This window comes from Rattus rattus, chromosome 4, assembly GCF_011064425.1.
Source record: "Rattus rattus isolate New Zealand chromosome 4, Rrattus_CSIRO_v1, whole genome shotgun sequence".
NCBI lineage: Eukaryota > Metazoa > Chordata > Mammalia > Rodentia > Muridae > Rattus > Rattus rattus.
The window spans coordinates 158,677,857-158,700,553 of record NC_046157.1 but is presented as its reverse complement, the minus strand read 5'-3'; the positions used below and the strand labels follow the sequence as shown (position 1 = coordinate 158,700,553).

The 22,697-nt window shown below is 45.5% G+C and overlaps 1 protein-coding gene across 1 annotated transcript in view; it reads left to right on the top strand.

The window, feature by feature from the left end:
- Pde6d (phosphodiesterase 6D) overlaps positions 1 to 22,697 on the top strand; it is a 44,022-nt gene extending 21,325 nt beyond the window's left edge. The window contains exons 2-5 of the mRNA XM_032901535.1: positions 18,085 to 18,173; positions 19,534 to 19,659; positions 20,511 to 20,616; positions 22,121 to 22,697. Of these exons, the coding sequence (XP_032757426.1) occupies positions 18,085 to 18,173; positions 19,534 to 19,659; positions 20,511 to 20,616; positions 22,121 to 22,202 (403 nt within the window). The 3' untranslated portion in view covers positions 22,203 to 22,697. The remainder of the gene's footprint in view (positions 1 to 18,084; positions 18,174 to 19,533; positions 19,660 to 20,510; positions 20,617 to 22,120) is intronic.

Below are 22,697 nucleotides of genomic sequence, written 5' to 3'. Positions count from 1 at the left end.
ATGATGTGTGTCTTTCATCTCAACACTGAGGAGGCAGAGGCAGGCAGATTTCTGTAAAGCCCTGTTACCCACTGTTTAACAAGGTGAGCTCCAAGCCAGCCTAATCAGAGTTACATAGTAGGACCCTGCCACGGACGGACAGATGGATGGATGGATGGATGGATGGATGGATGGACGGACGGACAGGCCTACATGCTTATAAATATATATATTCCTAGTTGTTGACTTCTGACTGGAAATCAATTTATGAACATAAATACATTATCAATAATAGTTTAGTCTCATGTTCATTTCAAGAAGAAGTTTAGATACATGTAGTTACATTGTCTGCACCCAGCTCAGATCAAGAACACACAGAGTAAAGCCTGTCCTTCCTGTTCCCTCTAACATTTGTCCTCCCAATTCGTGAGGTTTGCTCTTTCAAATGTAACTTTGGGGAGAGCTGGCCTCTCCCCATCTGTCCTCAAGAGGCGTGGCTCTAACAAGGGCTTATCCCTTGTGCCTGGGAAGACTGAACGGTTAAAGCGAGCTCTTTGCTGATAGAAACTCAGTTTCATTCTTGACACTGATCTTTCTTGGAACAAAGCACAGGCTTCCAGGGTGCGTTTTCTGAAAGTCAGAGGCTAGTGGCACTCCCTGGAGGAAAACCTGAGTGCTGGTGTCTAGGGAGTAATGTTGGAGCCAGAGCTAGTGACGGTGCTTGACTCTCCCTGGGGAAACCTTGGAAGGGAAGAACAAAAGAACTGGCCCATTCGGATTGTCTGATCTAATTCATAGAAATCCTAGGACACTTTCAATCTTAAAAATAAATCAACCCAAAGTATCACCTTCATCTTTGTTCCACTAGTTATGAGATTTTTAATAGTAGATAAAGTTTTAATATCTCAAAACTTAGTTTTCTCATCCAGAATTTAAAGCTAAAGGTAATAAGACCCAGCAGAGTTTTGTTTTTGTAATCCAGCTAATGCAGCATTTTGGACAGCATCTGTTAATAAGGTAAAGCATGAAGTATGGGGAAACAAGAGCTGGACTCTAATGTTACCTTTTTAAATACAGGGAAATAACTGTACAAACCAGGAGGAAAGGCTGTGTCAGTTCAATTGAGTGAATTTTTCTGTGTCCTGGGCTCTCTTACTAATTTTGTTCAGTGCGGTGCAGTCCTGGAGCTGAATCCTGAGGCCCAGCACACACTGAGCAAGTGCTCTGCTACTGAGCTACTGGAATCCCTAGGCTCTCATTAGTTTTAATACATTGAACTTTGTCTGATTTTGCAAAAGTCATGTAAGTATTACGGTTTAGAGTTTAGGCAAACAGCATTAAATAGTTAAGGAACTGGAGAGGAGGACCAGTAGTTAAGTGTACTTGTTGCTCTTGCAGAAGACCTGGGTTTAGTTCTCAGCACCCACATGGTAACTCATAACCCTCCCTAACTCCAGTTCCAGGCGATCTGATGAATTTTCTCATCAGACATACGGGTGGTGCAAAGACTCCTACTGGCAAACCAGTCATACCCATAAAATCTTTGAAAGTTTTGTTTTAACAAGTTCTGGAGCTGGTGAGATACTAAGTGGGTAAAGGCACTTGTCAAAAAGCCTGCCAACCCAATTAATCCCTATAACCCTCACAAAAGTAACAGGAGAGAACTCTGGAAAGTTGTCCTCCTGTCTCCCTGTACGCACCCCCAGTACATACAATGAACTCACACAGTAATGATTTTAATTGTTAAATGAAGTTAAATCACAAAACTATTAAATGAGCCATGACTTTGTTCTATCTGATGACAGAGAGGAAGTGAAGAAGAACACAGTGGAACACTGAAATACAAATTAATACAGAGAGAAAAGGTGAGAAATGCCCACTAGGAAAGTATGAAAAGGATTAGGAAGCTCACATGGAGAGAGAGACACTGGTCAGTTGTTAGCCCTCCTTAGCTAGAACAGATGGTTTCCAAGCTGAGGTGGGAACAACCTTGTCAAGGGTGTTGATCTCTGGAGTCTATAGACTTGATCTAGTGAAAGGGCAGGGGACACACTGAAAGGTTCTGAGCTGGAACTAGCATTAGGCAAATGAGAATTAAGAATCTCCTGGTGTAGAGGGAAAGGATGAAGGAACAAAAGCAGTTAAGTTCTTGCCACCCAGTGGTGGCTTGGAAATGTAACCACCATTTCAGAGGGAGAAATATCAGGACCTGGCATGCTGTCCAGGAAGGTTGGTCCCGGGGAGGTTGTGCAGCAGCCAGTTCAAACCCAAATAATACTCTTATATAGCAGACCTGGAGAACAGTTTATAAATGATCATGACTACTCTAGCCATAAACTTCCTGTGCTCTCAAATGCCAGCCTCTCCAGGCCGCAGTCGTGGGTGATACCTCTCCCCTACAGCTACTGCCCATCAGAAAGTCTTCCATTAGAAGTTGAACCCTGCCTCTCCAGCTCACGGTCCAGCTGCATCTGCCCACCCTCACTGCACCAGGTGAAACTGCATTTCCTCATGCTTTCCTATGTTCATGCCGTTCTTGTGTTCCTTCATGTATGCGTGTTCTTACTGTAAAGTACTGGCCCCTTGGCTGTCATAGTATAAATATTTTTCTCAATTTTTATTTGACTTGACTTTATAGTTTTCATTTGCAGGGTTTTTTTTTTTATTTTAGTTCCTGAAGTACTTTCAAAATTAAAGTTAAACTCGGGTGTTACACAAATACATGCTCCTTGGAGAAATTTAGGTTGTTTGGTTTTTTTTATTTGCTTTTTTGTGTGGGACTGTGCACCACATGTGTGCCCGGTACCCAGAGAGGCCAGAAGAGGGTGTCCATCCCTCAGAACTGGAGTTACAGGTGGTTGTAGGTCACTATGTATGGGTCCTGAGAGGCAAACCTGGGTCACTTAGGAGAACAGCAGTGCTCTTAACCTCAGCCCTCTTCTCCAGTTAGAAGATTCTTTCTTGTTATTTGGTTAGTTTGGTTTGAGTTTGTTTGTTTGTTTGTTTGTTTGTTTGTTTGTTTTGTTGGGGTTTTTTTTTGTTTTTTGTTTTGTGACAGAGTCTCACTATGTCATCCTGACTGTCCTGGAACTTGCTATGTAAACCAGGCTGACCTCAAAACTCACAGAGATCCAACTGTGCCCCCTGAACATTAGGAATAAAGACATTTGCCACCATACCTGGCATAATTTTTAAATTTACATTTGTGTGTGTGTGTGTGCATGCACATGTGCACCAACAGGAGATACGTGTAGAGGTCTGACGACTAGTTTGTGGAGTTTGTAGAGTTGGACCTCTCCTCTCACATTTCTGTGAATTCTAGGGACCAAACTTGGGCTACCAGACATTCATAGAACTACTATGCACTGAGCCATCTCTCCAGTCAGCTTTTGTCTTGACACACAATCTCTTTATGTAACTCAGAACACACAATACCTTCTGCCACGTAGCCTCGTAGCTGAGATTTACAGGTTACAACATCCAGCAACTTCCTCTGCCATTTTGTTTTTAAACTTCATTTTTAAATTATGTTGGGCTTTTAAAAAGTTGCAAAAATAATAGTGTATTCACCTGTATGCTTTCAAGTGTGAAGTGTTCCTTATTGGTCATGTCTCACATCACCATAGAGTATTATCAGAACCAGTAGTCAGCATAGGCACAGAAGAGGGCTGGGAAGTAGCCTAGTGGCAGAGTGCTTACACAGACTTGAAGAGCCAGGTTTGGCTTCCATAAGATCATTTAAGTGAATGTTTAAGTGAGGAGGGAGGGGATTAGAAGTTGAGTAAAGATAACTGTGAGAGGAACTCTGTAGACCTCCTTGCCAAGCCAGATCTACAGAATGTCCTCCCCCTTATCTGAGTGATCCTTCCATATTTGCCAAGTAGCAACCACAGGGTTCAGGGCGTGTCAGATTACTTGGGTTACTCTGCTATTTGGCTTGCTCTGTTTCCAGGGGAAGAGCAGGGGAGGGAATCCACGGCCTCTGCTGTTGTTACCAATCAAAAAGCAACCAGCTCCGTAGGCCTCCCCTGTGACCCTGACTTAAGGCAGAGGGAAATAATGGTGACAAATTGACAGAGGCCACCTTTGCCAGCTATCATTAAGTTACCATAGAACTGCAGATTCTCTTGGTCGTACAGTGAGTGTTATACTGGAGTGGTTTTACATACAGATTGTTTTATCTTGCTGCAAGAGGAGATGCTGAAAGTCAGAGTGTGCTTATCACAGAGGGTGCTCTGTAAGCAATAGTGCAATTTAAAGTCTATGCTTAAAAAGGATAAAATGCAGCTTAATGAAGAAATCAGATGGGAGGGGGCAGTAAGTATGGAGTGAAGAGGCCAGGAAGTGGGGGCAGCACACACCTTTAATTCCAGCACTCAGGAGGCAGAGGCAGGCTGATTCAGTTGGAGGCCAGTCTGGTTTACAGAGAGTTCCAGGACAGCCAGGGATACACAGAGAAATCCTGTCTTAAAAAAAAAAAAGGTGGGGGTTGGGGATTTGGCTCAGTGGTAGAGCGCTTGCCTAGGAAGCGCAAGGTCCTGGGTTCAATCCCCAGCCCCGAAAAAAAAAGAAAAAAAAAAAAAAAGGTGGAAGGAAAAGGTATTTGTAAAGGTTATGTATGCTAAGGAGTCCAGTATTTAAACTGCCTCTTCCTAAACTCCAGGACCTGTCCAGGTGACTCTTGCTGCAATAAAGCACCATGACCAAAGCAACTCGGGGGAGGGAGGCTACCCTATACTTCCTGCGTCACAGTTCATCACTGAAGGAAGGCAGAGCAGGAACTCAAGAGGGCAAACACCTGGAGTGAGGACCGATGCCGAGGCCTTGGAGAGGCACTGCTTACTGGCTTGCTCCTCACAGCATGCCCAGCCCCCTCCTTACAGAACCTAAGACCACCTGCCCAGGGGTGGGCCCTCCCACCTCAGTCACTAAGAAAATGGCTACAGGAGCTGTAGAGTTGGCTCAGTGGTGAAAGATCGAGAGCACTTGTTGCTCTTGCAGGTGCCTGGATTCAGTCCCAAGCACCCACATGGTAGTTCACAACCCTCTGATCCAGGGGCTGAGACCCTCTCCTGACCTCTGCAGTACTAGGCACACATGGTACACAGACACACATGCAGGCAAAACTCTCATCACACTAGGAGGAGGAAGAGGAGGGAAATGCCCACAGTTTCCCTAAAGACCCATCTTATGGAGGCATTTCTGAACTGAGGTTCTTCCTCCCAGGTGCCTCTAGCTTAAAAATAAAAACGAACACAGTTGACCCCTTGTCAGCCTGACACACAAACATCACTTATTAAGACATAACCTTTCTTTTCTTGTCCCCAAGATCTCACATTAATGTTCATCACCACAAAATAAGAATTCCGATTTTTTAAAAAATTCAAACACTTAAAAGTCTAGGTTTTTTTAAATATTCAAAAATCTCTATTAAAAATACAAAGTTCCTTTAAGAGTTCAAAATCTCTCAACTGTGGGCTCCTGTAAAATAAAAAATAAGTTAACGATCCCCAGCCCCAAAAAAAAGAAAAAAAAAATAAGTTAAATCCTTTCTTACTCCAAGAGAGAACCAGGGCACAGTCACAGTCTGAGCAAAGCAAAACCAATTCCAGCAGTGTAGAGAATTGCAGTGTATGGGGCTCACTCACTGTCTTTGGGGTCCCCCAAAGGGCCTGGGTCACTTCCCTGGCTCCGCTCTCGGCAGCACACACAGCACAGCTTGTCTTCCAGGCTCTGGCCGGCTCCACTCCACTGCTGCAGCTGTTCTTGGTGGTCGTCCTGTGGTGCTGGCATCTCCAAAATACTGGGGTCTTTTTTTTTTTTTTCTTTTTTTTCCGGAGCTGGGGACCGAACCCAGGGCCTTGCTGTTGCTAGGCAAGTGCTCTACCACTAAGCTAAATCCCCAACCCCAATACTGGGGTCTTCTGCTGCATCTGGGCTGCACTTTGACCAGTAGCCTCTCCTGGGCTCTCTTCATGGCTACAATCCAAGTTCTTTGCCAGACCCCCTTCAATCCTGGGGTTTCAACTGCTTCTAAGGCTGCCCCTTCTCCCATGGCCTCTCAAAGTGCCAGGTTTCAGGGGCTCTTCATGGCCCCTTCAGACCTTCCAAACCAGTGCCATCCTTACACATTACTAAGTTCAGCTGCCAGCACAAGGTTCAACACCACAGCTTCTGTGTGTTCGCCCTGAGACAGTAATTCCCAGATCTCACCTGAGTGGTGCTGGCCTTAATCACTGCTAATTTCTCAGCACCAGCTGACCAGTATCTGTTGTCCCAGGAAAGCAAAGGTTTCACTTCAGTGGTGCTGGTCTCCTGTTGATCACAGCTGATTCTTCAGTTCCCATCAGCCAGAACTTAGCAAATGGCCTGTTAAAGAGTCTCTGAGACTCTCAAACTGAAGCTTCACAAGCCAGCCCTTGTTTTCATTTCTCTGGACATTCTTTCTTCCAAGCTCCTACAGCACAGCCCGCTGAGCTCTTCAATACTCAGTGGCTTTTCTAGCCCAACTTTCCAGAGTCTTCCCCAATCCTCCCAAAAACAGTATAGTCAGGTCTGTCACAACAATAGCTCATAATCCTGGCACCAATTTCTGGTTTGGATTACCATTGCTGTGATGAAGGACCATAACCAGAAGCAACTTGGGAAGGAAAGATTTATTTAGCTTACACTTCCACATCACACACAGTTCGTCATTGAAAGAAGCAGGGCAGGGCAGGGACCTGGAGGCAGGAGCTGACACAGAAGCCATGAAGGGGTGCTGCTTGCTTGCTTGCTCTTACGGCTTGTTCAGCCTTATAAAACCCAGGACCACTGCCCAGGGTTGCCCCACCCACAATGGGCTGGGCCCTCCCCCATCAATCACTAAGAAAATGCCTTACAGCCCTATCTCATGGATGTATCTTCTCAGTTGAGGTTCTTCTTCCTCTCAGATGCCTCTAGCTTGTTGAAGTTGACATAAAACTAGCCAGCACAGAGGCAGGTACACTGATACGTGAGCTACAACACCAGTCCTGTTTCCTGAAACTTGATCTCTAGAAAACAGATCAACCTTGAATTTGATATGTAGCCCAGGCTGGCCCTAAACAAAACAATCCTGCTTCAGCCTCCCAAATACTGGGATTAGAGGCCAGCACCACCACATCTGGCCCAGGATAATACTTCTTACCAGGGCATAATTGGGCCACCAAGATAGCTCAGTGGGTAAAGGCACTTGAATTCTGGGATTGACCAGAATTCAATCCCCAGAAACCACATTGTAGAACAAGAAAACCGACTTCCACAAGTCATCATTGGATTACACATGAGTACCCACACATGTACACAAATCAAATAAATATGATTTAACTGTTTTTAAAAGGGCATAATTTTTAGAAGTTTTGACCTGGGAGCTGGAGAGATACCTCAGCAGTTAAGTCGCATACTGATCTTGCAGAGAATTTTACTTCAGTTCCTAGCACTTATGTCAGGCAACTAATAGCTACCTATAACTTTGCCTCTGGCGGATCCTATGCTCTCTTCTGGCCTCTTCTGCTTGCATGTGGTGCCCAAATAGGCTTGCGCATGTATGCACGCGTGTACGTACACATACACATACATACATACACAACACACACACACACACTATATATATATATATATATATATTAATTAACATGGGGCTAGAAAGATGGCTCATCAGTTAAGAACGTTTGCTGCTTTTGCAAAAGAGCCAGGTTTGGCAGCTCCTAACCACCTATTACTCCAGTTCCAGGGGGATCTGATGATCCCTTCATGGGCACTAGCATGGGCCTACAAACACCCAGGTGTATACACACACACACACACACACACACACATAAAATTAAATAAATCGATAGGACGATAGGAGGGTTGGGACAGGTAAGGTGGCTCAGTGAGTGAGGTCACTTGATGACAAACCTGATGACCTGACAAACATGTCAGTCCTGTTCCTAGGACTCACATGTCGAGAGGGGGAGAACTAAAACTCCTCCCATTAGTTGTCCTCTGGCTTCCTTACGTGCAGCATAGCACTCACACATAAACACACAGGATAAACAAATATAATGAGAAAGCGTTTAGAATGCATTTAGAGCGTGTGTGTGTGTGTGTGTGTGTGTGTGTGTGTGTGTGTGTGCACTCATGCATGTGTATTCAGATGCATGCATGTTAGAGAACAACTTTTAGTTCCCCGGTCAATGTATAAGAAAACTGATACCCATGACATGACATGCACACCCACACACAAAAATGAAAAAAAAAAAACAGTTAAGGTGTACTAGGAATATTTTGTACATTCAGGCTTCTATAATGAATAATGATCCACAACAATGACTCTCTGCTGTGTATAAGACACCCTATCTGTGTCTTCTACTCAACAGAAGTGTCTCATATTCTGGAAGCCAGAGCTCTGAGACAGTACCAAAATAGTTGATTTCTTCTGGATTGCACTCTCCTCAGTTTGGGTCTTCACGTGGTGGAAGGACAGGGAGAGTCCTCTGAGGTCCCTTTATAAGACCAAAGCCCACTCATGGGTGCTCCACTCTCGTGACCTAATCACCTAACGCTATCATATTAGGAGTGAAAGTTTTAACCTTTGAATGTGATGGGGACACAGCCCACTGTAAGAAGTAAAGCTGGGATGGAGAGGTGTCTCGGGTTAAGAGCATTAGCTGCTCTTCCAGAGGCCCAGATTCTGTTCTCAGAACCCACATGGAGGTTTACAGCTGTCTGTAACTCCAGTTCCAAAGGATTGGACACCCTCTTCTGGGCTCATTGGGTACCTCACACTCTTCTCTTCTACACAGGCAAAACACTCATACACAAAAGGAAATCAAATCTTTGTTGTTTTAAGTCTGTTAGAGATATTTAAGGAGGAAAAACTAACCTGGTGCTCCTGGTTTGGACGCTAGCTCTCGTGTAGTACCTTAGAATATAAAGGCAGCAGGTAGTACTTACTCTTATCCATTGCCCAGAGAATTGCTTTTTTTCTGTTTTTATATTTACTGGGGTGGGGTAGTTTGCATACCATAGCATGTATGTGAGGGTCAGAGGACAACTCAAAGGAGTCAGCTCTCTCCATCCTCCACACAGGTCCCAGTGATTCAACTCAGGGCTTAGGGCTTGACATAGGCAACTTTATACACTGAGCTGTCTCACTGGTCCAATATGCTCATTGAGTTTTTGTTTTTGTTTTTCTTCCTTAGAAAAAAAGGTAATTTTTGTTATTTTATATGTATGAGTATTTGGCCCACTTGTATTTCTGTACACCTAGTTCCCATGGAGACCAGAAGAGGGTGTCAAGTCCCCTAGGATTGGGGTTACAGATGTTTGTGAGCAACAGTGTGAGTGCCGGGCATCTAACCGAAGTCTACAAAAACAGCCAGTGATCCACTTGCTCCTGCCTCCCAAGTGTGGGATTAAAGGTGTATGCCGCCACCACCACCCACGGGAAAACAAGGTTTTTAACGAGGTCAGAGCAGCTCTGTGAGAAACAATGGACTAGAGTTTGGAAGAGAAAAAATAGGAGGAATTTGGAAACACAATAGAAAATAAAGAGGTATCTTTTTACATAAGCAAGACTAGCCTCAAACTCATTCTCCTACTGCCTGCCTCTGCCTTCCAAGTATGGGGTTAAAGCATGAGTCAGCATGCCCAGCAAGAGAAAGAATATCCCGACCAGGTTAGCAACAAATGCCAGCAGTAGAGAGTAACCATTGTAGATGGTTTGGTTTGGGTCAGGGTGAAGTGCTATAGATAACTAAGTTGGTAGGAAGGCATGTGCTAGGCAAGCATGCTACCACGAAGTTAATCCAGCCATTATGTCTTTGTGATCATCCCCCCCAAAAAAATATAAATTACAAGGAATTAAAGCTGTTTTGTTTGAAATGTTAAAACTATTGGAACCATCTTTTCATTTGTTTTCAAGTTAAAATATTCAGGGCCCTCAAATGTAATATCTGTGCGCTCTCTCTCTCTCTCTCTCTCTCTCTCTCTCTCTCTGTGTGTGTGTGTGTGTGTGTGTGTGTGTGAGAGAGAGAGAGAGAGAGAGAGAGAGAGAGAGAGAGAGAGGTTGAAAATCCCAATTTTCAGAAGGGAAAGGCTACACAGCGAGATCGTATGTTGCTGCCATCCCCCTCCTCAAACCCAAAAAGAGATATTTCACTTTTGTTAGTATTTCTAGTACTGTATATTTGTGTGAGCCCGTGCCTGACCCCCAGGAGCTAAACTCATGGGCAGTGTAAGCCACCCAATTCAGTGCTGGTGCTGGGTACCAAATTCTGGTCCTCTCCAAGAGCAACGCCTCCTCTTAAATGCTATGCTGATCTGCCTCTTCAGCTCCAAGAATTAGTTCTTATCTGTATTCTTCTGTAGATGAGACTGACAGACAGGATGGAAACTAATACATGGGCAACAGAAAGGACCATACTAGGTTTTCTGGGCATTGCAAGGGACCGAGGCATAAAGCCAAAGCCAAACACTATTATCCCCTTCCAGTTGCTTCTCTCTTACCACACGATAGAGAGGAAGCAGATGTGTCCCTGCATGCTTGTTGTCCCAGCACTCACGAGGCAGGGCCAGGACAGTTGTCACAAACTCAAGGCTAGGCTGGCCTATCTTGCTTGTTCTGGGCTAGTCAAGACTACATAGCAAACGCCTTTCATTTTCTACTCCCTTACCCCCTACAAATAAAAAGTCAGGAAGACAGAATAAGGCAATGTGTGGTGTTAGAAATTTTGAAACAATTGATGTTATCTCCTTGTTGGAGGGAGCTTGGTTGATTGGTTGGTTGAGTTTTGTTTTTATTACTGTTCTTTTCAGTCATGTGTACGTGTATGCTGTTGCCTGTTGGATCACAGGCAGATTTGAGACAGTCTCTCTTATGTAACTCTTGCTGTCCTGGAACTTGCTATGTAGACCAGGCTGGCCTAACTCACAGAGATCCACCTGCTTCGGCTGGGATTGAAGGACTGGGCTACCATTCCTGGTCAAAACTCTTTGGGGAGTTTTAAATCCCTAAATAATTATAGTATCCCACACTTGCATCATGTTCTGTAATGTATAAATGCATGTAATCCTGGCCCAACCTTCAAGACCCCGGTTTCTGTTGCTTGTATTTACGACCAGAGACTAGGCTGATTTCGTGTCTGCTTGCCCGTTACTACTGTGCAGCAGGTGTTGTACTTCTCTCTGATCTTCCCTGAGACTGTACAGTCCGTGCCCCACGGTCTCCATCTGTGCCTTCCTGACCCAAATAAAGGCCTGAGACCTTTTATATAAACATTTCCTCTTTTTAAAAGGTTCTCTGTGTATAGGTGTTTTGCCCACATGTATGTCTGTGTACTCCTTGCACTCCTGATGCCCACAGAGGCCAGAATAAGGCATTCAGTCCCCTGGAACTGGAGTTACAGAGGTTTGTGGTAACCAGGTGGGTGCTGGGAATTGAATCCCAGATCTGGAAGAACTACCAGTGCTCCCTGCTGAGCTGTCTCTCCAGCCACCATTTCAAATAGATTTTTTTTAATATTTTTATTTATTTATTTTATATAAGTACACTGTCGCTGTCTTCAGACACACCAGAAGAGGGCATCAGATCCCATTATAGATAGTTGTGAGCCACCATGTGGTTGTTGGGAAATGAACTCAGGACCTCTGGAAGAGCAGCCAGTGCTCTTAACCATTGAGCCATCTCTCCATCCCTCAAATAGATTTAAGCAGATTGCTTACTATTGGAATTCTAGCTGGATGTTATAGTTCATACCTATAATCCCAGCACTCTGAGACAGGTAGGAGGATCCTTGTTAGGTTTGAGGCCATCTTGGTCTGCCTAGCAAGAATAAAAAAAAAGTGGCACAGTGTACGTGGTAAATTGCATGCCACTGTGACTGACAGTTAAGGTTAAGTTTAACAGCCCTCCCTGCTCATTCCAAGAACCGTATCTACTGAGACAACCATAGGACACTTAAATAGCATAAAATAAAGAAAAACATGGAATCTCCTTTACAGACTTCCTTTTGTTCTCTTCAGTCCTGGCCTGTCCCTCCATTCTGAGTTGTAGATGGGAGTTTCTAGATGCATCCTCCCACACCCCCACTCCTTCTGCTGCATCTTTCTTGTTCCCTGTGCGTGTGTCTTGTTTCTTTTCTCTTTCCCTTCTCCAACTTCTCCCATTTCCTAGTTTCTCTCTTTCTTTCCTATTCAACTGGTCAGTGAAGTCCTGGCATGGTCAGTCAATCTGTTTATTATGTAAAAATCTATGTGACCATTTCCATTTAAAACTAAGACTCCTAGGGGTTGGGGATTTAGCTCAGTGGTAGAGCGCTTGCCTAGCTATCGCAAGGCCCTGGGTTCGGTCCCCAGCTCCGGAAAAAAACAAAAAACAAAAAACAAAAAACTAAGACTCCTAGAACCAGTGTGCTCATCCCAAAATGTCTGTGGGTGGTTGCAAGAAGATATTTGAGCTCTTGTAGCTTATTTCCTTCATTCACATCTCTCAAAGAAATGGACCTGGTACCCATTCCTCTCACTCAGTGGTTTTCAACCTCCCTCAAGCTGCAACCCTTTAATACAGTTTCTCATGTTGCGGTGACCCCTAACCATCCACTGTTTTCATTGTTACTTCATAACTGTCATTTTGCTACTGTTACGAATTGTAATGTAAATATCTGATATGAAGGATATCTGATATGTGACCCCAGCGAAAGGTCATTCAACCCCCAAAGGGGTCGAAACTCACAGATTGAGAAGCACTGCACTAACTGGCTTCCCCCAGTCCCTGAGTTTTCCCTTTGCACTTGGCCACCTTGCTCCACCACTGCCTTCTGTGTTTCACTTCCAGCTCTGGCTCCTGTGTTAGTTCTAAGTTCTTTTGTTTGTTTGTTCGTTTACTTATTTACACCTGAGTGTTGTTTCTGCAAGTACATACGTGTGCCACGCCAGGTGACCAGGAGGTCAGAAGTCTTTGGGTCACCTGAACTGAAGTTGCCGATGTTTGTGAGCTGCCATGTGAGTTCGGCCCGGCCTCAGCAAGAGCAGTTCTCTTACCTAGTCACCGAGCCTCCCGTCCAGCCCCGCATAGGTGCCTTAACACACACACTCGCGAGTGCACACACACACACACACACACACACACACACACACACACACACAGATTCATAAAGCATTCCCTTTGAGCTAAGAGCCTCCCATTCTTTCATGTTATTTGCTTTCTTTTATCTTTCTAGAAGCTCAATACTTTGCAAGCTTTGATTGTGTTCTGCAGCTTATTGTTTTATCCTGAAACGTATTTGTCTGTGTGTGTGTGTGTGTGTGTGTGTGTGTGTGTGTGTGTATGGGAGGGGGGAGCATGTGTCTACCACAGCTTACAAGTGACAGTCAGAGGAAGCCACTCATGGAAGTGGCTTCTCTCTTTCCACCATTTGGGTACCAGGCTGGTTCGTCAGTGGTTGGTGGCAAGCACCTCCACCAATGCTGAAGCTCCTTTTTAAAGCTGTTGGTGCATTTGCATGTGAGAGCATTTCACTCGATCTGGTCCCTAATGAGGGGATCCTAATACCAAGAAGTGCTCTCCTCCAAGGGGAGAGAGACTTCCTCTGTTCACCCTCCTCACAAGCACCAAGGAGCCTTTACAAGGGAGATGACCCGGCTGACCCAGAGCGTGGTGTTTATAAATAGTGTCCAGCACCCCCTCCTGTAAAGCCCATCGGCCTAATCCTCACTCGAGATTGGAATTGGCTTGACCTTTGAGCCTCAAAACTCGGGTCAATTTCTCCGCTGGAAATCTGCTTAACAAAAAGCTGCTAAAGCAAAATGTTTTCCTGACTTTTATTCTAGAATTAATTCTATGCATATGTATGGGTCTTTTGCCTGTATGTATGTCTGTGTACCACTTGCATGCAGAACCCATTGAAGTCAGAAGAGGGCATTGGATGCCTGGAACTTGAGCCAGAGACAGTTGTGGCTGCTGTTTGAGTGCTGGGAATTGAACCTGAGACCCCCAGAAGAGCAGCCAGCGTTCTTAACTACTGAGCCATCATCTCTCCAGCACCAGAACAAAATGTTTTCAACCAGATCATCAGTCATCAGACTGCGTGTGAAGGCCAGCTGTTCTCATTATCTGGGGGACTTTATCTGACTGGTTTTGTTTTAGCTTCTTTCGTTTTTGTTTTCGGTTTTGTTTAAGACAAAGCCTCACAATCAATCGTGCTTCAGCCTCTCCCATGCTAGGATTGCAGGCCTGTCAATCAGTTTGTTTGCTCGTGGGGGTAGTTCCGTCCCTGTCTGTCTGTCCCTCTTCCCAGTTCCTCCCTCAACTCTTAGAATGAACCCCCAAAGACCCTAGGACATGGAGAAGCTAGCCCACCACTGAGCCCCAGCCTCACGTTTCACTCCTGACTTGAAGCAGCGTAGTCACGTCCACTTCACCCTCGGATGGAGCACACTTTCATGTTTGTCTGCTTCATGTCGCCTGTAATAGATAAAACCTGACAAGTCCCTATCACTGTGGAGTCAAACACCTGATCCAGACACTGGCAGTTTTCAAACTAGGGTATGTTAAAGAATTGGAAGTTGTTGAGATAACCAAAGGTCTTTGAGTGCCTTCGTGTATATTTGTGCACAGTGTGTGCCCACAATGCTGTGGAGTCCAGAAAAGGTGCCAGATTCCCTGGAACTGGAGCTACAGGCAGTTGTGAGCCACCCGGATGTCCAGTTCTGTGACAGTCATTGCCTTCTTTTGACCTCTCTGGGCACCTGCACTCATACGCACAAGCCCACACAGAACAACACACACATACACCTAATTAAAAACGAGAGATTAGGGAGACAGCTCAGACATGAAGAACACAGGCCACATAACTCTGGCCCCAGCGGAGATGCCTTTCGCTTTCATGGTTACCCACACACATACTTAGAATTGTATTTTTTGGCATTATAATATAATTACATCGCCCTCCCCCCGATTCTTCCAAACACTTATTTAGATCATGACCTCTTTTTTCTTAATTGTTGTGAGACACATATAGCTTTAAAATAATAAAAATAAATCTTTTGCATCCCAGGGTTTTCTTGCTGACTTGGGCCAGGGGCATTTTTTCATCCAGATGCAGCTTGTGCTGACACTATTTCATTAAGGCTTTTTCCAGCAGTAGCTTTTTCTGCAATGCATTGACTGCCTGTAAGTCAGGAAGTGTAGAGATAATTGCATTTGTGTTTGGTCTTGTCTTTTAACTTACAGACAGTCTGATGTGCACGCTGCTGCAGTGGGCATATGGGACACTACTATGAAGTGTTGAGAGGCCTTTGCAGAGTAGACCAAGCAAGGACAACGTCTTCTAAAAATCTGGGGCTTAAGGCATCTGGGCCAAATCTGAGCTCAGAGTTGGTTGATGGGGCAACCGTGCCAGCTGTTCCCCATCTAAGATGGAGACGCTTTCTCTTACATCTGCAACAATGGGTAGGCAGAGTTTTAGTACTTAAAAGCGTGTGCTATGACCTAAGTAGAAGTTTATACATGGAAGTTGCATTTAAACTCAGTTACTTCAGGGGTAGGAGTTTAGCTTAGCTGTGGAGTTTCACTTACCATGCGAAAAGCCCTGGGTTCTATCCCCAGAACAGTAGATTTTTTTAACTAATTTGAAATGTGGAGCAGAGGAATTGAACCGAGTAGGTAAAGAAGAACTCAGGGGGCCAAAGCATGGGCAGGCACTTCAGAGTTAGGATCCACCAGGGCAGGCACTTCAGAGTTAGGACCCACCACATGCCCAGAGGAAAAAGGCTGCACAACACTGCCTCCTGGCCTAATGACTCAGTAACCCTAGCCTGCTGGACAGCCGAAGCTTATCTTGTGCATCTCCTGTGTAACAGCAAAATGTGGACCTTCTCCGCGTGAATGTCACCCTGTCACCCATGTGATGGACAGCAGCTGCGCTGTGCAGGGGCCTCAGCTGACCTCAAGTCAAACAGTGGGAGAGTGTGGCAAAGATCTGCCGGAAAGGTAGAGGGCCAGGGCCTGCACCAAAGGCCACGTGGCAAGAATGGGCAAGTTGGTGTGTGTGTGCAAGCTCACACCGGAAGCTCTTCCTCAAACCTCAAGTGCTTGTGCAAGGCCAGCCTCAGGGCCCCAGTGTCCAAGCCTAGGCCATGTGCTTGCCTCAGCTGTCCATGGGAGAAGAGACATCCACACCGCCTAGCCGCTGAGGGGCAGCACAGCCCGTGCCTCTCAGAGGAGGGGCTGGTATGGCGTTTGTTGCCAAACAGAAAAAAGGTACATGTAAGCTTCCTCTACTGCTCAGACACTTCACAGAATATTCCTTTACGTCTTTTACAGACCACCTCTTTGCTTCCATAACAATAATTTTCTTTGTCAATCATTTTTAAAAGAAAAAATTTTTTTCATTGAATTTTTGTATTGTTTTTTGGGAAGAAGAAAGGTCAAACTAGTCTGTAACTCACGATGAAGCCCAAGCTGTCCTCACACTCAGTAGGTGGACAGGGTGACGTTGAACATCTGATTTCCCCTACAAGCACAGCAGTAGAGGTCTAGACCACCATATCTGGCTTCTGTTCTGTTTAATTCCTGATTTCAGATCTTAGGCCTCTTAGACTATTCTCTAATTCTCTTATCTTTTTAAACTCCATTTATCTATGTATTCTGTCTGTGAAGCCAGGGCATGCACTTGTGGGAAAATCAAGAGGACAGCTTGCAGGAGTCAGCTCCCTCCTTCTACATGTGTCCCAGGGTTTGAACTCAGGTCATTAGGCTTGGTGGCAAGCCCCTTCACCCACGGAGCCATTGCACCAGACCCCTTTTGTGTGTTTACTCACCTATTTTCTAGCCTTTCCTTTTTCTTTTTAATATTTGTTAAGAGCTTTCTTCCAACCTTTGCACTAGATTTCTTGATGTGCTGTTACTGTCTTATTTATTGAATCAAACACAGAACATAGAAAATACAAGTATTTAAGTTAAAAGCGAAGTTTTTTTTTTGGTTTGTTTGTTTTTTTTTTTTTTTATTGTGTATGTATGTGTTACTTATGTTACGGTGTGTGTGTGTGTGTGTGTGTGTGTGTGTGTACACATGGCTTCAGGTACCCACAAGGGCCAGAAGAGGACATTAGATCACCTGGAGCTGAAGATATTGGCGATTGAGCCACCCCATGTGAGTTCTGTGCTCTGACAAAAGTAACAATAGTCTTAACCACTGGGCCGTCTCTCTGGTGATATCTTTTTATTATTTTTTAATATTCATTTTTAAAAGTTTGCATCTTGATCTGCAGTCCCTTTTTTCTCTTAGTTGCTTTGGTTGTTTTCATAGTCAATGTCTTGATTTCTGATGATTCTTGGCTGACTGGAGTGTGTGTTCGTGTGTGTGTGTGTGTGTGTGTGTGTGTGTGTGTGTGTGTGTGTGTGTGAGTGCGTGTATCTGTGTATCTCTCTCCATGTGTACATATGCCACAATGTTTTTGTGGTGGTCAGAGAGGTCAGAGGACAACTACTGGGCGTCTGTTCTGTACTTCCACCGTGAGATCCAAGGTCAAGATCAGGCTGTCAGGCTCCTGCAGCCATCTCACCAGTCCTCACTGTCTCCTCACATTACAAAGCTCTGGGAGAGCTCTGTGGTAGTGCGTGAAGGTCTGGATGGTGTCTGTACAGCTCAGTTCTTTGGCGGTACCCTGACATCTGACCTGTTATATTTTTACCATTTCTTGGCTGATGAGATTCCTTTGATACATTTAGATTTTTTTCACTGTTCTTTCTTGGAGCCCTTGCTACCAGTTCTAGTTGCTGTCTTTGAGTTCTCTTTCTCCCAATGCTGGAGTTTGAAGAAGGACCTTGAAAGCAAGCTCTCTACCACTGAGCTGCCTCCCAGTCCATGTGTCTGAGATCTTACATAACATGATGTAGATAAAAGTCTCCGGGTCTGCCTCCTCTTTTGAATGTCTTTTGAACTCTCCTACATATACATAGCTGCTTTCATGGCACTGAGAAGTTTAATAGACTTGCTACAAAATAAACAAGGGTCGATGATAGGGGCAGAGTTGAAACCCCTACCCTCCTTGGTCGGGTTGCTCTCAGAGCCTCAGTTTTCCTTAATCATACGTGATCAGAAATTGGATGAACCTTCGGGATGCCGAAACAGGGAAGATACTCTGGCAAGGAACAGAAGACCTGTCTGTCCCTGGTGTGGAACATGAAGGTACTTTGCAGCCCCTTGAGTGTACAAACCATGCCCAATGCCAGAACAGACCCTGGCATCAAGGAGCTAAAGTAAGCACGCAGCTACTAGACAGGTGAGCCCTGCAGGCCAACTGAGAGAACACTTCTTGTTCCATTTTTATATTTCCTTCTCTCGCTTCCTAAATCCACTTTAGCACTGGTCCATACCAGGTCTGGATGCGATGCCATATTCCTGTAATCCCAGCACTTTGCAAGTTGAAGCAGAAAAATCAGGAGTTCAAGGTCAGCCTCAGCTATACAGTTAATTCAAAGCCAACCTGGACCAAATGAAATTTTGTCTCAGAAAAGAAAAAGAAAGTTGGGTTGGGGATTTAGCTCAGTGGTAGAGTGCTTGCCTAGGAAGCGCAAGGCCCTGGGTTCGGTCCCCAGCTCCGAAAAAAGAACCAAAAAAAAAAGAAAAAGAAAGTTATAAGATTGCCATTTTTGGGCTGGAGAGATGGCTCAGTGGTTAAGAGCACCGACTGCTCTTCCAGAGGTCCTGAGTTCAAATCCCAGCAACCACATGGTGGCTCACAACCATCTGTAAAGAGATCTGATGCCCTCTTCTGGTATATCTGAAGACAGCTACAATGTACTTATATATAACAAATGAATAAATCTTTAAAAAAAAAAAAAGATTGCAACTTTGATTTTCAGAGATTTATTTATTTTATGTATGTGAGTACACTGTAACTGTTGCTCTCTTCAGACACACCAGAAGAGGGCATCAGATCCTGTTATAGATGGTTGTGAGCCACAACGTGGTTGCTGGGAATTGAACTCATGACCTTTGGAAGAGCAGCCAGTGCTCTTAAGCTCTGAGCCATCTCTCCAGCCCAGATTACAACTTTTCCCAGAAGAAAATTTTCATTTTTATCTTTCTGGAGGAAAAGAGGAAAGGTAAAACATTTCAAGGAATCAGGAGATAAAGAAGGCACCAGCAGCCTTCATGCAGAGTGGGTGTTCCCAGCCTGGACCTGCCAGAAGCGGCTAGGTGAGGCCTGTAGAGACAGCAGATCGGTGCTCCTTGACAACAAGTCATGTACGTTGACCAATTAGAACTCTCTGCCGTCAGCTGGAACGTAATGCAGTTACCAAGGCATCTAATGAAACCTAATTATCGAAACAAATTCTCTAAGGCAGCTGAAGGAATTCCCAGGATCCTGAAGTGTTAATATTCATGGTTCTCATTTAGAAAGATACCAATCTCAATCTCTCCCCGACCTCCTCTCTCTCCCTGACCTCTTCCCCTCTCCTCCCTCCTCCCTCTCTCCCTCTCCTCCCTCCCCCCTCTCTCTCTTTCTCTCTCTCTCTCTCTCTCTCTCTCTCTCTCCCCCCAGCCCGTGTGCCCAAGAAAATCCTCAAGTGCAAGGCAGTGTCTCGAGAACTGAATTTTTCTTCAGCAGAGCAAATGGAAAAATTCCGCCTTGAACAAAAAGTTTTTTTCAAAGGACAATGCCTAGAAGGTATTCTATTCCTCGAGTGCCTGGAGCCAGAGTGCAGGAGGGGGGTAAGGGGGTGGGGGGCAACAGGCAGGGCAGTACTCTGAGAACACTGACCTTCTAACTAATAGAAGGTCTACAACACTGGGGAACCCCAGTGAAAACGAACCAAAACAAGGTGGACACAATGGGGGCTTTGAGCTGTCTAACACCAGAAGCTCACGTGCCCATGCCTGTGCCGGTGCCTGATGTGCTGTTACAATGTGATCTTGGAAGAAGTAGTTACAATGAAGTGTAGTATAGGTCTGTACCTATACATCAGACGTTGTTACTGGTAAGGACTCTGAATTCGGTTCTCAAAATGTAAGAGAACAACATGTAGGCACTGTAGAGCGACCCACCTCTGTTAGTGCAGAGCTTGCTACTCCTAGGAAAATGATGCTTATGATGTGTCCTCCTCACTGATGCTTGTCTATTAGACCCCATAAGAGACAGTCCTGTGTGCCCTAGGTGTAGTGGTGCACGCCTTTAATCCCAACACTCAGGAGTAGAAGGAGGTGGATCTCTGTGAGTTTGAGGCCACCCTGGTCCACAAGTGAGTACCAGGACAGCCAGGGCTACACAGAGAAACCCTGTAGAAAGGAAGGAAGGAAAGGAAGGAAGGAAGGAAGGAAGGAAGGACGCCAGCCATTCTGTGGCACAAATCAGAAGATAGGCTGTGAATGTCCTGTGTCCTTTCGTGTGCCTCTGGCTTAGGAGCTATCTGATAGGTTCCTGGACAGGAAGAGCCCACACTAACGGAGAGAGACACAGCCTGGGGTTCCCCCGTGCCCACAGATAGCGCCTGCTCACTGGCTTTTCCTTCTTCCCTTCAGAGTGGTTCTTCGAGTTTGGCTTTGTGATCCCTAACTCCACAAACACCTGGCAGTCCTTGATAGAAGCAGCGCCTGAGTCCCAGATGATGCCTGCCAGCGTCCTGACGTGAGTGAGGCCCAGGAGATTTCAAAGTGTATCCCAGAACAGGCTTTCAGACAGCGGGGACTCCAGGTCCCACTCGAAGGCAGAGCTGAGAAGAAAGATGAGTAAAAGAGCACCCAGTGGTGTGTCAAGGTCGCTGGCTTCTGTCCTGTGAAAAGTAACGGGCTCAAAAACTGTAGGCCACATTTTAAATTTCCAGGTCACTCTGACTACTTGTCTCCTTGGACAATAATGTCTTATCTTGCCTTGCCTTACTTTCATGGGTATAATGAAGGTGAAAAATGAGACAGTGTGGAAGGGAACCAGCACAAAATAAACAATAACCCACAAAGGGATTAGGTGTGGCCACAATATTCCACTTTATAAGTGGAAGCACTGCTCTGCCATTTATGGCTCAGTGGGAGCGTTCTTGCCTGGCGTGCACAGGGCCTATGCTCAGTTTCTGGCACAGCCAGAAAAAGAAGAAGGAAACAGAATGGGCCACTGAGATGACCATATAACCAGAAGAGTCAACCCCGTCCTCACTGTACAGGTGCCTCATTTAAGGCTCTTTGGTTTCAAACAACAGAATCAAATCCTTGGGAATAGAACTATTAGACCAAGCAGAGACCCGAGCAGCTTGGAAGAGACAAGGGCAAGAATCCATTATGCCTTCCTCAAGGAGTAACTGAGGAGAGATGTTGGGGGTGTGGGGGTGTGGATCTGATTAGCATGACTAGAATGCTGTGACACCTCACATCTCAGCAGGGTGTGGGCAGTCACTCAGCTGACCCAGGCACTAGAAGAGAGGCTGTTCACAAAGGAAGACCAGGGTGCCACTACCCAAAATCAGGAGAGTACTGCAGGGCAGGCCACACCCAACTTACTCAGTGTTGTAGGAAAGGCTGCCTTCCTGAGGTCAGCCCAGGATCTGCAGCCATCCATTAGGAAGCAAGCCAGAGGTGTCCATGAGATCTGTAAGCAGAGCACGCCGCAGACATTAGTGGGCCGAAACAAAAGGCACGCTCTTATTTCTGACTTTCTCCATTAGGAGAACAAACAGGAGTTTAACACTGCAACACTCTAACTCAGATAGATGATACTTTAATTGTATTTGCCTTGCTTTGGTTCTGTTTTGAGACAGGGTCTCACTTTGCAGCCCTGACTGGCCTGGAACTTACCATATAGACCAGGTTGGCCTGGGATCACGGAGATTCGCTTGCCTCTTCCTCTCTAGTGCTGGGACTAACGGTATGCACCACTGTGCCTGACGTTTGTTCCCCTTGTGAGATAGAACTCACTATATAGCACAGAGTAACCTTGAACTCAGACCCTCCTGCCTTGGCCTTGGGGAGGGTTATGTGTGTACACCACCACACCTGGCTCTGGACAAGGCCTGTAATGGCCCAAGCTGAGGCTCTAGGTGGACATGTGCCCAGCCCAGAGCACCCAAATGGACACTGACTGTGGACAGGGGGCCTTGGCCTGTGGCACTCACTTACTTTACCCTCTCGCTTCTCTCCCCCAGGGGCAACGTCATCATAGAGACAAAGTTCTTTGACGACGATCTTCTTGTCAGCACATCCAAAGTGAGGCTTTTCTACGTTTGAGAGAACTTGTGTGCACTTCCAAGAATCTGGAACGGGGGCAGGAGGAAGCTGTACTTGTTCCTCTGCACATTTGATTTTGATACTCCAGCTGTTCCTTCAACACAGAACCCACCTGTGGCACCAGGAAGCCAGCTCTGAATAGGCGGCCAGTTGGCTTTTCTCCCAAAACCTCCATCGTCACTGACAAGACTAAACTCCCAACCCCAGCCAAGGGCAGGGAATAAGCCTCAACTCCTTCCTGGTGCAAACATGGGAACAAACCCCGTACCCGGAGCCACACTGCGCCTGTCACCTGCCCTGCCTCCTCCCTTGGGCCCTATAGGCTTTCTTTGGCCTCCGGTTTTGAAAAAAATTTACCTTTCTGACCCATTTAGTTTTTTTCCTACCACTTCTATTTCATACATTCTCATACCTTTAACTTGTAAAATAGACTATGATATTATTATTACATAATGTAATGAAAGCATTAAACTATTCCTACAATCTTTAGCATGC